We start from the raw sequence: 16,616 nt of genomic DNA on the forward strand, positions 1-16,616 counted from the left end.
GTTTGAATTTTATCAATTTTTGCATTAGATATACAGCATTCATTGTACCACTGTAGAAATTAGAGCCCTTGACGAGCGCCACTGTAAAAAGCTTAATTAATCATGGACCGATTTCAAAAACTCTTACGGCATTCAATTCATAATTAGACTCGCTATCGCCTTATCCGCAAAGAGTAATTTTGCATCACCCATTCTTTTTTATGGACAGAGTTATGCGTAGAAAAACTGTTTTTTCCACATTCTGTTCAAACAAGTGCTAAAAATCGCCGGATTGTTTGTCTGCAATGAAGACAAATAAGGCGATAACCGTTCACATATATTTTAAGAATATTTTTAGTTTCTTTTATTTCACACGATCCAGTCACCAGTTCCGATGACGCCCGCCAAGAGCTCTAATTTCTACAGGGGTACAATGAATGCTGCATATCTAATGCAAAAATTGATAAAATTCAAACAATAATTTTCTTGTTTGTTCTTCAAATGTGTAGTAATAATATCCAAAAAGCTTCTTTTACTGAGTGTTGTTCAGTTTCTTTTTTTTAATTCATGAAACTCGCGTAGTTTTCAAACGTTTTGACCGTAGGCTACCCTTAATAACATCAATAAAAATTATCCCACTAAATATTCTTCATTTAATAATTGAATTCAAATTATTTATATTATTTATTATTTTAACAAGAACAATTTTATCCCCTATTATATTAATTAATAATTTTTCAATAAAATTAATTTTAATATCCTCGTTGTAAGTGTATTTTAGAAACCATACATATAGTAATGGGATCTATATATTTCTATATATATTAGTGGGGACGAGAGGAGCCTGAAATCGAACCAGCTTTCGATTTCCTTGTGAATGAAATGGAGTGTTTGAACAATACACGGTGTTATCTAATTATAGTTGTTCTATTATGCAAGCTTTCTTTCTTAATTATTAATTATATAACCTTTTATCTAACATTATGTACAGATTTTCGAATTTTTCAAGCTGTTTCATCTCTTAAAATTGAAATGAAGCAAATATGAAAAAATAGGTGTCGCTAATTGTAAGATATCTGTGCTTAACCACATATTTCAAGGAGAATAAATTCGGTGCCAGACACTTCGATAGTGTCCCCAAGTAGGGATGTCAACACATTCCAATATATCGATGTACCGATACACACTATATATCAGAGATGAAGTATCGATATATCGAGTATGTAGATATTGTTCATTTTACTAAAAAAAAAACTAATATTAATTCTTTAATATTGTTTATTAACTTTAATAATAAAAACTGAGTTTCTTTACTGTCTGAATTTATTGATATTCATATATTTCCACTTTACTTTTCATTTACTTTAAGTAAATTGATTGAAATTTCCACGAAAGTAAGCAAATTTTATAAAAAAAAGATTTCCTTCAACACAGCGAACAGAGACAATGCGTCAAATATCAATTATGATTTCGACGATGTTTAAGGTTGGTATACAAAATCAAATTTGACCGATATTTTCAGAAGACATCGATATATCTATTCGATGCGCTTTTCAAAACTACCGATACAGAAATTTCGATATATTTCTTCATTTTATCGACCAATTTAATATATCGATATATCGTTGACATCCCTAGAGGCAAGGGCGTAGTATAAAGAGGTGAGTTACTTACTTACAGACTCGTGAAAGATTTAGACGCCATCGCATAATTACAGAAAAGTATTTAAACAGTAGAAGCTACATGGTCTAAATTTGAATAATAAAGTTTCCACCGGTTTCGACAGCTCGGATACTTTCTTTCCTCCTCGACTTGGGCAGACTCGGTAAATTGCCACGATCGTGTATAATTTTGCTAATTAATGAAAAATATTTTAATAAGAGGAGGGCGCGCGTTGCAGAGGCGCGCTTCGCCCGGATAAAAGAACACTCGTATAGCGGAGCGTTCGGATAACGAAACTCGGGATAATGGAGGAGGATCCGCTGCGTTTAATAGCTCAAGTAGCCTCCTCACTCCCGGAGCCAGGCAAAGTCAATAAGTTCGCTCGATCTTCGTTTCCTATTTTCACGGGGAGCGTCAGGCGCGCTCTGCGAGTGCCAGTAAGCAAGATTAACCAGCTGATCGAGTAATTGCGTTTGAAAGTTCGAGTTTGCCGATCGATCCACGCGCGGCCGCACTCAGTTAAATCGAGCTTCGCTTTCCAGAAATTTCACCATAACTCCCGGCGAGCTGATAAACTCATCACAGCGATCCTTGTTTTTCTCCCCTTCTTCCCACTGCAGCCCGCAACACCTGTGGTTAATCCTCCGATGACACTCGAGAGCCTATTTCAGACGAGAAGCGATTGGAGTGGAAGCTACCCCGAAACAAACACGCGAATACATCTGGGGATGCCAGCAGCCGGTGACAAAAGTGTCATATTTCCCTGCTTCCTCTAAACAACAAGCACGTACCATAGGCACCTATGGCAATTTCGGTGTCGCTGACGAACGACGAATGGCGAAATCCAGATGACGCGAGTCGATGCTCTCAACATTCAGCCCGAGGATTGTAAGAGAACTGTGGCTTACATTCTTGGGCACTGAGTCCTTCATTAGCTATGCTGCGTCACATATGTGTTTCCTATTTACTGTATACGTTACAGCCAAAGCGTTAATTCAGGGAATGCACATATTCGGTAGTCAATGTATGCACGCACTTATCCGGTTGGCTAAATTATTCGCGAGAAATGGAATTTATCCTTTTACTAGTGGATGTCCTTTTACACTGAGTTAGGCACTCAAAATAGGCACGAAGAAAAAATACTTGAATTTTAATGGATACATTTACCATCAGAATCTATAAAGCAAACGCATCAATTTGAATGGGCACTTTCAGTAGCAGTTGCGCACACCGCCACATAAAGCAAATGCATCTCATAGATAACATCCTCTTTAACCTGAAAATGTTATTTCGGGGAACGCAGGAACAGGGTGCGTTTTTAGCATCGGGGTGTGTGTGATTATAGCCACCAACGCGACCGCACCTAATAATTAAAAAAAAGTATCCATTCAAATTGAAGCATTTTTGTTTGTGCATATTTTCCCTGAGTTAGGATGAACATGTATAGATACATTCACTAGTAAAAGTATAAATTTAATTTCTGGTGAATAATTCAGCCAATCAGATCACTGTGTGCATACCAGGGTGGTCCTTATTTTTCAACGTCCGAATTATTTTACTCTCAGCCCCTAGTGTGGTTCCATTTCATAAAAAAATAATTCCTGATTAAGTTTATTGCAATCGGACAACAGGCAAGGGTGCTGATCGGGCTTCTAATTTAGAATTCATCAATGGTTTTGAATTTCGAAAATTTCTCAAAAACGGTAAGCCCTATCGAAATATTGTTCAAATAATATTAAAAGAGCATTCAATTTTCTACAAATACTGTATACATCATTTTTTCGTGTTTCCAACCATTTCTTAGATAATAGCGTCTGAATATAGAGCTCCGCGTTACGCGCCTAGGTATAGGCAATTCGCCGCGCGGTAGAGGAGCGCGTCGCGCGAACCTCTCTATTCAGACGCTATTATCTAAGAAATGGTTGGAAACACGAAAAAATGATATATACAGTATTTGTAGAAAATTGAATGCTCTTTTAATATTATTTGAACAATATTTCGATAGGACTTACCATTTTTGAGAAATTTTCGAAATTCAAAACCATTGATGAATTCTAAATTGGAAGCCCGATCAGCACCCTTTCCTTGTCCAATTGCACTAAACTGGAACCATTCTAAGGGTCGAGAGCAAGGCAATACGAAAAAATAAATTTGAGACGTATAAAAAATGGCCACTCCTACTGTAACACATACATGCCCTCGCGAAATTTAAATCCTTTCTATAACGTCATTGCCAAAGGGACATCCTCTATGGATCAACCAAGATTAAACGCCTCTCGCCTGAAAACGCCGGAAATGCCCCGGCAGATTACACGCGAAATAAACGCACAAGTAACGACTAGAAATGCTCACGTTGATGACGACCCTCTCGCAAAAGTCATGATCGTGCGGTATGGGCTCGAAGTGCGTGACGCCTGTGTATTGGGTGTGGGGGTTCGGCCCATCCTCGTCCTGGCTGCTGAGTTTTGGCAGCGATCTGCAAGAAGAAAGAGCAAATCAGTGGCGCGCAAAACGTCCCCCGCGCCGCTCGCGTCTAAGCTCGCGTGTACGTTATTACATATATATATATATATATACACAGGGCACAATAAGTACATATACAGACGGAGAAGAAGAAACAACACTGTACATCGTACATACATACGTGGAACGTAAGAAAACGGGAAACTAGGTTGCGCTACCTCTGTACTAGCAGTCCCTATACCAAGCTATTCTCTTAATGAGCTACTAGACGCGGCCAAGCCACTAGGTCGACAGCCCGGCAGAGCCGCGATGGCTTGATAGATCGCTTAAGTGACGGGGATCGATAAAGAATTAACCGAGACCTAGGCTACTCGATCGCCGGAGAACAGGAGGCCGCTAACGTTCCTACCGTGGAATGTTCGTTAATTATCGGGCTACTGGAGTGGAAAATCGCTACGCTGCTAGCTGATTCTACGGCGATTGGATTGTCGAGTGGAACGGGGAGGATTCGGGGGCTCCGCACGGAGGGGGTGGGCCGCGGATGGTGTGGGATCGAATCGCTACGATATTACTGTTCAGCGTGACGTTCCAGGGATGAGTCGGGGTGCGCTGGGGATGTTTTATAATACAATCCGAGGGATCGTCGGGCCGATCTGTTGCGCTTGGGTACGTACACCATCGGGAGACCTGCGTGACTCACGTCGACGAAGAAAGCTGCGGATCCATTTCGATCGGTTGCGCGCCGGCCGATTGCCGATCGACAGGCCGCCTGCCAAACGAGCAGCTGAATCGTAATTAACGCTCGTCCATGAGCAATCGAAATAACGAGCACCAGGCTCGTCGCCAACCAGCTGCGCGCCACGGGCCTCATTCTTTCTGCCCGCTTCTGGACGATACCGATGTCGCTCGATCTCCTCGAAAGAGATCGACAGGTTCATCGAGCGCTCGATCCTACGGCTTCAGTGCCCTCGAAATACGCCAGCTTTTGGCAATCATCATCCTTGGGAACAGTTTCTCAAAGCCTCGTGAAGTCTGGGCTTTTAATTGGGAACCGGGTTTTGGGGGAAGGATATTTTGAAGGGGGAAGGGTTGGGAATATCTTGTACTATTGAGCGTGAGTTTCTGGGCTTTTCTATTATTTTGACAGGATTTTAGACTTCAGAAACTTCGTACACCTTTGGTAGATACTGTTTTTAGGTTACGCTTGGAGTAGCTTTAGGTGAATTGGTGGTGTCGAGGGTGTTAGAGCAGTCGACAGTCATTTGTAACTATTGCTGCTAGCCAGTTGTGCAGCTATTCGCTATAGCCACACTGCGTGCTCGTAAGAGCGACTGTAACCTGCTGTTTATTTATAAGACAGTTAAAAGAACAGCGCACAGCATCAAGTTCAGTCGACTTCTCTGTTTCATTGAGGCCTCCTAGAGACACAAGTCGTTTGTACGATGCTGTGTACGTCACGTTTCCGATTTACTGCTTAAATATATCGCGTCTGTAGGGTGCTCGAGATGTTCAGACGTTTCATGAGCCGTGCTGTGCAAATTTATGTGCAAGCTGGTTGAAACATAAGTGTACATAAATTTGCAATACGTGCTCGAGTAAAACGGCACTCCGTTAACCGGGTAAATAAATTTACAAGGATCGCTCAGATGTTTCGATAGAAATACTCTCCCTTTCGTTCCCTCGTTCACAGAATTACAATACAAACGCCCCTGGACTAGAAGCAGTGGAAAGCATGTATTAAATAAAATCGAATGAAGTTCTCACTGATTCTAAATCGAAACTATGAAGCTGCGCGCGCAAAGGTGCTTGCTAAATGGAAAAGACACTTTTCAAGGAAAAGAGACGAAGATTTTGAAGCGGCCGGGAACCCCGAGGAACATTTCAGCGTCACTTTCGCTGGATCTCGTCCGAGCAGAATGAAAATCGTGGAGAGGTGGCTGCCGGGCGTTCCACTGGCAAAGCAGCAAGACGCGAGAAAGAAAAAGGAGAAGAGAAATGAAAAGTGGGAGCGAGAGGCGCCGCCAAAGAGCATCTCCACGCTCCACTTCGCGGGGCCGAGAGGGCCCCGGGTCGATTCCCTGCTTTCCTTCCACCATTCCAGTTCTGTGCCGCCAAAAAATCGCTCTGCAGCTTTGCGCGATCGAGCAACGCGTTGTTCTCTCGCCGACGTACCCCGATCTTCAATTACTGAATAGGTCCCTCGATTCCAAGCTTGCACCCCTTCAAGCTCGTCTAATGGCCCTCTCATTTATGCAAACAAAGAAACATATTCTCACAACTAGCCGAGTTGAACGGATAAAAATATTTTCAAAGCTAACTCAATAGAAGTCATTAGGTGGTTATAAAAAGTTATTTAAAGAATCAAATCAAAGCTGAAGAGCAAGGCTGCGAGGTGTGCCTGTTTTTCATATCGACTTGTTCAGGAGCAACCTTAAGGACAATGACCCTATAACTAGGGTGTGTAGTTTGGCTGACGGTGTTAGCCACTGCGTTGATTTTTTCTCTGGTTCTATAAACTAAATTAAACTTGCTATGTATAAGGCGATTCATTTGTGACGTTAGGCCTATTCTTGAACGTCTGTGACGATGTTGTGTTTTTACTAATTAAAGAATAATGGGCTACTGCCCGTATTGTATTAAATAAATAAATAAATGAAAACAGAAAATTTAGAAAATTGTTAGATACAAATATAGCTCCTATAACTAAGAAACCCGAAGAAGCTTTAGCATTTCTTTTGGACAACCGTATGTCAAAAAATGTGTACACCAATATGCGTTTAGAAGTAAAAGCATGTGGTGCGGATATTTGGCCATCTTGTAATAAAGTTCTTGAAGCCAAAGCCGAATGTCGGCCACCGAAAGAAGCAATTTCTATGAGGGAGATTGAAGTTGAAGTCTCAATGCAGGCATTATTGAACCACGCTTCAGAAAGGTTGATCAAATTGCAACGAGAAGTAATACTTCAAGTTATGAAAAGTAAAAACAGTAAAATAATTGAAACTGTGTTACTGTGTTCTTGGGGCTTCGATGGAAGTACAGGTCAGTCGGAGTACAAACAACGATATGAATCCGACGAACGTGATCCAAACCTAAGCGATGGCAACTTATTTGCCACAACGCTTATTCCTCTTCGTCTATTAGGTACAGATAATAGTATTTTATGGAATAACAAGACTCCGCAATCTGCTAGATTTTGTCGACCGATAAAACTCCAAACTATCAAAGAATCCAAAACTCTTATTCTCACTGAAAAATGTGAGAATGTAGAGGAAGAAATTAACCAGTTAGAAGCATTAGAAGTTGCATTAGATGATACACATCGTATTCAAATTCGTTGTTTACTATTCTTAACGACGGAAAGGTATTAAATATTATAACAGGAACGAAATCCATGCAGACATGTCCAATCTGCCAGGCAACACCTCGAACCTTTAATGATTTGTCGAATAAAACGAATGGCACTTTTTTTACCAAATAGCAACGCACTTATGCACGGGATAAGTCCATTACACGCATGGATAAGGATTTTCGAGTGTTGTCTTCATATTTCATATCGGATCCAGCTTAAAGTCTCGCAAGTTAAGAGTGAGAAAAATAAAAGTGAACTGCAAATAAGAAAACGAGAAGTGCAAAATATTTTGCGGGAAAAGCTGGGTCTCATAGTAGATAAGCCAAAACCAGGAGGCTCCGGCAATAGCAACGACGGCAATACAGCTCGAAGAGCTTTCGAAAATCCTGCAATTCTTGCTGAATATCTCGGATTAAATTGTCAACTACTACAGAATTTTAAAACCATTTTAATTGCTTTATCTATCCATCTTCCAATAAATTCGAATGAATTTGACAGATTATGCTCACGTACAGCTGAACTATATGTTGTACTCAATATGCGATTTTGAATTTTAGGTTTTTAACGTCGGATTAGTCATCAGCGACCTAGAAAACCCCTAATAAATAATAAGTTTCATAAATATCTGATGAAATCTTGAATTTTTGCCACTTTTTGGGTGCTCCTGGACCACTGTGGGGTCCAATAATATCGGAAGAAGCCAGAAACCCTTGAGTCTAAGCTTTTTTACCTGCCTTTTCTCTTTTTTCTTGTAGATCTAAAACTGTGGAATGCTAAGTTGACAAACACAACCCTAGTAGCATTTCTGGTTGGCCCACAGTATCCCCAAGTTGGGAATTAGTTGGCCATCAAAATGCCAACAATAAATGCTACTACGGAAGCAGCTGTACACATATGTGTTGTTTATGTAGAAGACTCCATCCCAGAGAGAACAGCTCTGAAATAGTGTGCATCCAACAGTAGTTTTAAAATCTCTGAACCATTCGCCTTCAATAAGCTCAAAGAGCTTCACTGCTCGCCACAGCAAACGCTCAATCATCTTCAAACAATGGGGAAGGTCCAAAGCTACTTTTATAATAGGTACTAATAGACGGCACGAACATATTGGTCAACCTGGCACAATGCACCAAACACCCCGGATAATAGCCAGGGGAGTGACAGGCGCCAGGAGGCGTGGAGGACCACAATTAACAGGAACAACCAGACAGTAATTCTCCCACAAACAGTATTCCCCTCACAAATAGGGAGATTAATTCGGGGTCCATGGAACTGAAGCAGCGTTTCGGGATCACCGATCGACGCGCCGTTCTCCAAGGTGGCGGATTTCTTATCGACCGACGCGCCCTCTGGGCATTGTGCGAGAGACAAATGCTTCTCGCCACCCGTCGGGGGTCGCAGGAGCGATTTCGCCGCGAGATAAAGGATAGATTAGCCCCGAAAACGCAGCGACTCCCGGGTTGTTGAATCGCCGCGCGCGCGACGCGGCGAACAAAAGCTCGCCAGACGAATTTTCCGGGCTTAAAAGCTCTTTGTTACCAGCGACTGTCGCTCGGCGCCGGATACCGCTGGAGAACCTTTCGCGCCAGCCGCAAATTCCGTCCTCAAAGGCGCCATTCGCCTCCCGCACTGGACACCATTTCGCCCCTGCCTGATGCTTCCTCCCGTGAGAGCAACAGAATCGGCCGGTTGCCGGAGCCAAGGGCCTATTTGCATGAATATCGAACGGCTGGTTCACGCGACTCCCAAGGAGGAGCAGTCTCGTCGGGGCAGGAGGCGTTTCAATTAAAATCTTGCGCGTTCCTATGCATGGAGGAGCGGCGTCGGTGTCGTTGTTAATCTGGGGTGAATTAAAAATACAACGGGGGAGGCGAGTACCCTATTAATTGGACCCTTCGTTTGCTGGACGACTGGGCTAATTAATTGGACGATGGGGGGAGCTTGGGCTAAACTGTGTATGATGCAGGTGATTTGGAAATCAGGTGGGTATACCTTGAAGAACAGATTCAATCGTAGAGAATGGAAATGGTAATCAAAATGGAACTCGTATCAAAATGGAGGAGTTTTGGGTACGAACCCTTCGAGGCTAAAGGCGGATTCACATGTATCAGTGTCTTTTTGTTTGAGGTTAGGTTAGGTTTATTTTTCTCTTTGGTTCACGTGTTCTTACATATAAATTCTCAAAGATGGCGTTTTTCTCCTTTTTGTTTCAGTTCACTCAGAGTGTGGATTCGCCTTAACCCTTTCACGGAATTTGTAAATTTCCAGGAATAAGTAAATTGGGATTAATTTACCTAATATCATATTGGCAAGAAACGAGCATACGAAAATAAAACTCAGTCCGTTTAATTATTGCGATTAATATTTTCAGAACTTATTAAATTTCTACAATAAAAAAATAATAAAAAAATATTATTATTTATTATTCACGGTTATTATTAGGTTGTTGCAAATGAAATGGCCGTTTTCTACAATTTAAACTTCTAAGCTTTGTAGTTCAGCTCTTTTCCGCGCAGATGGCGTTGTATTTGTATCGTTTGAAAAGTACATGTCTCACACGTGATTTGGCGTGTATAATTTCTGTTATATTGTGCAGTATACGTAATTAAGAACCGCTTTAACTGATCATGGAAAAGAAGGAAATTCGAATAATTTATTTGTATGAAACTTGGTCACAGTGCGGCTGAGGCAACGCGGAATATAAATACTGCTTTCGGCAATGGTACTGCAAGTGCATCTATCTTGTCTGTTAAATGAAAAAATACGTCTTTTGACCGTTTTTGAATAAATTTTGGATCATGCAAAAATTTTATACGGGATAGAATAGACTTATCTCCTCTTTTCTATATTTCTTCTTTAATAGCCACAAGAAACTCATTAGGTACTTAATTCGGTATATAATTTTTCTAAATTTTTAAATAAGAATTTAAGAGCACCTTGAGCAGTTAATAATATCGAATCTTCTGTACTGTGATTTTCTATTGGAATTCATATAGGTTCTAATGTTATTAATAAGATGTATTATAAATTGTAGAAGGTGTTTATACGTTCGCGATTAACTAGTAATACATTCATTTACGAAACTAAATGAGATTTATAATATTTTTCCTAGACTTAAGTTTCTCGAGAAATTACAGTATTTTTCGATAAATAAGAAATAAGCAATTACAAAATTTCTCGAGAAATTCTCGAGAAAGCATTCTCGAGAAGGAATACTAATAGTGACGTTTTAAGTTTATCAAATAAAAGTTTAAATTAAAAATTCAGAAACGGCCATTTCATTTGCAACAACCAAATAGTAACTTAAAAATATGAAAGAGTCCCAATCCAAAATTTGAGTCAAAATGACCCCCCGCGGGACTCATTGAAGAACGCTTCGACGAGTAAACGGATAATGAGGAATCCGCCTGAAGTCGTCGAACGCGTCTTTCCCTATTCATTCCAGAAAAACAGAAGCAGTCCCTCTCGAACCGTGACATTATCCTCTGTCGGAAGCGCCACCCCCTTTCTCTCGCGGACAATACTACGACCCCGGTAAAGCACTCGGGCGCACGGCAAGCAGTGCCGCGAATGCATGTTCGCGGGAATACAAAAATGATCTGGAATTTTCGTTAACACTTGGCCTGCAGCGCTCTGAATACATTAATTCAAACCCCCTCATTAATCTCGGCCGCGTGCTCGGCGCACAATGGCGGCAACGTGGTGTCCAGCAAAAAAAACAGTCGGTCATTGTTGGCTGGCGACAATGGCACCTCGCTCGAGCGGGATCGTCGATAGGAACGAATTAAGAAACACTCGAAGGAGCCGCGATTAATACACCCAACCTCGACGCCGTCTAATTGGCAGGGGGTCGTCGCCCGTCCCCTCCGCCCTGGCCGAGGATGCCGTTGAGATACGAGGAAACCGGACGGCTGAATGAAAGCCCGTTTCCATTGTTAGTGTCACGAGGGAGAAGTTTATTTCTAGTCGTCAATGGGGATGCCGGCGTGCAGGGAAAAAGGACTCGTTCCGGTGCCCACGTATCCGAAGAGCCGGTCTGAAAATAGCGGCGTCGTCTCACGGAAATAGCGAGCTCGTCGTCTTGTACTGTGACCCAGAAAGCACGTGCTCCGCCGTTGGCCAGCGGGAAGAATCACGCGCCCGACCGCATAACGAAACGCTAAGAGCACCGGGTCCCGAAGTGTACGCGCGCCGGTTATGGCTGCCACGTCAACTTAGTTGACATCAAGGGGATTCCGTACGTGCAGCTCCGCCGGCGCTAGCCACGAAATTGCGCGAGGAGCGGGGCTTTCTTCACCCGGGCATATCGGCCCGGGCGGTAAATTCACGGTTATGGCGAAGGTGACGGCACGGCGAATTAAATGGCGACAGAAACCATGCGCAGGTGTCGTTCTAGTCGTGGACTGCTGTGCAACTTCTGGGGGGAAAGTGAAATTCATTGGGTCGTCGCGTTAGCCTACGACTTGGATACATAGCTATGAGGAGGATGACAATGTGCTTCGCCAGGTCAGATGGAAATATTTCGGTAAGTATCGGTTGAGCCGCGGATTACTTTTCATCATCCCGGCATGTCAGTTCAAAACTCAGGATCACGGTTATGATAAAAATAACGGCGCGCTCCGTTAGGTGATGGTAGAAGCTACGCACAGACGCCACTTATGTGGGGATCGGTATAAAATGTTCCATGGAATATGAAATTAATTCTCCCGGCACATTGGTCCGGGAAGATTGACTGGGAATTATCGATCACCCCTGACAGATCCTCAACAGAGACTTCGAATCGATGAAAATGAACCTACACCGATAGCCAACATTCATTTGCTATTTCCTCGAGAATCTAGTGTCTAGTGGGACGTAAAGGAACCTCGTTCTACTATAATTAGAGCATCAGCTCGAAGCACTTTGCCTCAATGGTTAATGACACAGTTCGCCAAGTAATAGCTGCGGTTGCCGATCGGTTGTTCGCGGCGTAAGCAGAAAATAGATCACAACCTGAAAACACACGTCAATGTCAGTGGGCGAAGCATCTGGCGAAACGTTGGAGGAATATTTCAAGTGGACAAGGCCTGCAACCGAAGGCTTTGAACAACACTAATTGGAATCTCCTCTGCGGATACCCGAAACGCACGAAACGCAGCGCGATTCATCGTCCAGCGGAGCAGGTCTGCTTCCCGTTCTAGCATTCAGGATGCACAGTTGCCCGCTGGTCGCGACGTTTCGACCCGCGCGCGACTTCCTCTTCGTCCTTTATGCGCCCGTCTGTGAACATTGATCCACCCCGCCTAGACACACAAGCCGTTTCTTAAACGGCAGACGTTGCTCGCGCGGAACGATCGGCACAACAGAAATAGGACGATCTGTAACGAGCTTCACGTGTTTATTGACGCGTCATTTATGTTTTACAAGGAGGATACATACTATAACCGTTGATGCGCCATAAACGCTTCTGACTTCAGAACGAAAACAGAGCACTGCCCCGACGGCAGGCAATCTCGGAGGGTTACTATTTCCGGCCACTATGCCGAATCCGCGGAAAGGCTACTCCAAGGAGCTAGCAGCTATCGACACCCAGTTAGCCACCCGGTGTATGCATCCGCGAGAACCACTATGGCCACGACTCAACTTCCATCAGCGCGATAAGACTGTGGGAGTAAAAATTAGGTTAAAACCTCGGCCTTTTTAATCGTTTAATCGAGCCTCCGACGCGTCATTCGTCCCCTACCCCGTCACGTCCGCATTTCCATCTTCTCGATTCGTTATTCTAGTCACCAGCAGCGATCACTGTCCCACATCCACCCCGATGCTATAACTTTCCACTGTCAACTCGGCTGTCTATCATGAGACATTGTTAATCACGTCGATGCGAGGAGCTAGAACGATCCACGGGACGCGAGGCTAATTAATACGTCCGAGGAATCAGGCCAGCGTTTCGGCCGGTCGACCGCGAGCCCCGTCGAATTTCCGGCGCGCCCTTGATCCCCCCACGATATCCGGGGCAGTATTTCAAAATTACGAGCGCGGCATCCTCGAGAACACGTCGGCGCTCGGGGTGAGTAACGATCCGGTTCGTTAGACCAAGGGGAGCCTAGATGGAGGGGCGGCTAAGTCCGCGGGTGGTCTTGTGTCCGTTTACGACCTAGCCAGCTGCAATACGTTTACGTAGATCATCAGGCGCATACGATTCCGGTCGTATCGGTGCCCCTTTCCTCTATCTCCATGCGGCTTTACGGTGGACAGCCCAGGAGCCCGTGCCAAGTGCTATTTCACTCTTTGCCGCAGGTTTCACGGGCACATCAACCTGGAAGCTTGGCAGTTTCCAGGTCAGCCAAGTGTATAGAGGCTACGAAGAGAGCTCAGGCTCTGAGACACTAAGATTCCTGGCTTCGGTATTATGTGATAAGGAACTGGGAGGAACCTGGAGTTACCGATCTTGGGTAGCGTAAAAGCTTCTTTGTTTATTATGGGGATGCTATAAAAATTGCTAACGGTGGCGTGCGACGTGAGGAGTGTCACAGAGACTTGGAAGAATGAAAATAAAAAATAGATAGTTAGAAAGCAGAAGATATTTTTAGTTAATTTTTTTTCTACGCGAAACGGCAAATTCTCATTCGCAGAGACTCGGAAGAATAAAAGAAATTAAATAGTTGTATAGCTGAAAATATTTTTATTTAATTTATTTAATTTTTTAATTTTTTTCTACGCGAAACGGCAAATTCTCATTCAGAGAGACTCAGAAGAATAAAACAAATCAAATAGTTGGAAAGCAGAAAACGTTTGTATTTAATTTTTTTTTCTACGCAAAATGGCAAATTCTCATTCAGAGAGACTCAGAAGAATAAAATAAATTAAAATTAAATAGTTGGAAAGCAGAAAACGTTTGTATTTAATTTTTTTTATTTTTTTTCTACGCAAAATGGCAAATTCTCATTCAGAGAATCAGAAGAATAAAATAAATTAAAATTAAATAGTTGGAAAGCAGAAAATATTTTTATTTAATTTATTTCATTTTTGTAATTTTTTTTCTACGCGAAACCGCAAATTCTCATTCAGAGAGACTCGGAAGAATAAAATAAATTAAATATTTTGAAAGCAGAAAATATTTTTATTTAATTCGTTTTTTTTTTCATTTCATGTGTGCCAACTCATATTAAGGCTCAATCCCAGCGTGAATTATCTCACATTTAGAAATCGTTCTTTTGTTGCAAACAGGTGACCCTGACATGTGTTAAGCGTCACGCTGACAGGAGTTGCAATAATAAATAAATAATAGAATGATCGACATAAAAAAAACTTTTACAAGTTTAAAGAGACCTCCTTTTAACCCCAAAACATTTAATCCAATATTGAACATAGTTATTTTTGAAAAAAATTCATAAACATCGGATACTTTAGGGGCTGTTACACCCCCCTTAAGAACTCCCAGGTATCAATTTACAACGAAACGTAAGGGACAACCCAGCTCGATGTTCCTTCATTGGAGGAGCGTCCGTCGTCCGCGAAATCGACCTGGCACAGCCCCACCGGTTCGCGTTCCTCCGCATCGACGAGGACCCGTCGCTTCGGAATTCGGCCACGACTCGAAAGGCTAGCTCGAAAATCCTAAAAACCAGGCTCGATAACGATCGGCCTAGCTTCCGTCGGGTATCTATATCGGCGCACGGCATTGCAGACCGCAGGAATCGATTCCCAAAACTCGTCTCCCGCCAAAAGTGCCCCCCTACACCCTCGCGGCGACCCGGCCCCTGGATTTTCCCGGCAAATGGAATTAGTTCTCGGTCGAAGGTCTGTTCGCCAGGCCAGACTCGCGTTGCCAATTAGATGCTGACACCTTTCACGGCTCTCTCCTAGGCAACGGTAGTCCGCCTTAATAGGCGTCAACCGACCGATATATACGCCAGTTATATAATACCCGCGTGCAGGCATCGGCTGGATATACGGGGTGTCCCGGCCTGATCAATCCACGCGAGTATTCGCGAAATTGCTATTCTGGGAAGCACGTTTGCGGTGAAATGGAATAATATGATCGTGACCTAGACCAGAACCCAGACCTTAATCAATGGAACAAGTGCTAAGGCAAAGATGAATACGGAAACTAAGAAGAAGATAGTACAGTGTTTCCCAACCTTTTTTTAAATCGCCATCTCCTTTTGCAGTATTTAAATAACCTGTCAAATTAATAAGGTAAAGGAAACATTAAAAATAGGCATTTCGGAATGTAATTCTAACTGAATAATATTAATTAAAAACCAACCAAAATCCGTGGCGACCCATAGGTTGGGGATCACTGGGATAGTAGAAGAGATAGAGGAATTGAATTGATAAGGCAATGTCATTTAAAATCTTGACTCCTAATTCGGAAATACTATGGGGAAGAAATATAAAGAAATGGTACTAGGGCATCTGCTCACTTAAAAAAAAAATAGTAAAAGGATGCAGGTTTGGGGGCGTTCAAGGTCGATGAGCCACCCCTCCTTTTTCTTGTTAGATCATCCCCTCGAATGTTCTTAAGGTGTAGGGAATTGGATCAAATGTAAGTTCAGCACTTGATAATATAAATGAAGAGTCCTAGTAGAAAATAATGTAATTGGAAAAATTTTAATTTTTTTTATGGAGAAATGTTCTACGTGTCAATGGTAGTACTAGCGTATAGCATTTGAATACAATTTCTTTTCGTAAATAAGTTCCCAATAGTGCCAAAAGATGGGAAACAATGTAAAAGCATATTGAAAAAATATATTTTTGGTTTTCTATACAAGTTACCTAGGGACAAACAGAATTGGCACTCACAGTGCTGGCAAATTTAAATGAAAGGGACATTCAGTTTTTTCTACAAATACAACTTTCATTTTCATGAATTCAGATCAAATTAATGTAAAACATAGAAATTTTTGTGATGCATTTGGGTTATTGTAGGCTTGAGCATATTTAGCAATCAAAGTAAATGAAATTTCGTAAATAATTTAAAGTCAGGGACGTTTTTTCTCTCGCCCGAAAAGTTTGAATTTTGGCACTTACAGTGTTTTCCCCGTACAAGGACTCTTCAAATATGTATGAATACGTGAACGACAGCGTTTGCGTTCCAGCAATTGTTTCAGTATTTTTAAGAATTTTCTTTGATTATTCTCCGAGAAGTATTTTATAGCTTCCTATAGCGGTTTAATCGGTT

The 16,616-nt window shown here is 42.4% G+C and overlaps 1 protein-coding gene across 10 annotated transcripts in view; it reads right to left on the minus strand.

Annotated features, from left to right (window-relative positions):
• The window catches only part of Shaker (potassium voltage-gated channel protein Shaker), a 342,093-nt gene that overhangs the window by 39,311 nt on the left and 286,166 nt on the right, over nt 1-16,616 (minus strand). For all 10 annotated transcript variants that reach the window (XM_076824806.1, XM_076824796.1, XM_076824823.1 and 7 more), the window contains one exon: nt 3,994-4,117. In XM_076824806.1, coding sequence (XP_076680921.1) covers nt 3,994-4,117 — 124 coding nt within the window. The remainder of the gene's footprint in view (nt 1-3,993; nt 4,118-16,616) is intronic.

This window comes from Andrena cerasifolii, chromosome 1 (assembly GCF_050908995.1).
Source record: "Andrena cerasifolii isolate SP2316 chromosome 1, iyAndCera1_principal, whole genome shotgun sequence".
NCBI classification, from domain to species: domain Eukaryota; kingdom Metazoa; phylum Arthropoda; class Insecta; order Hymenoptera; family Andrenidae; genus Andrena; species Andrena cerasifolii.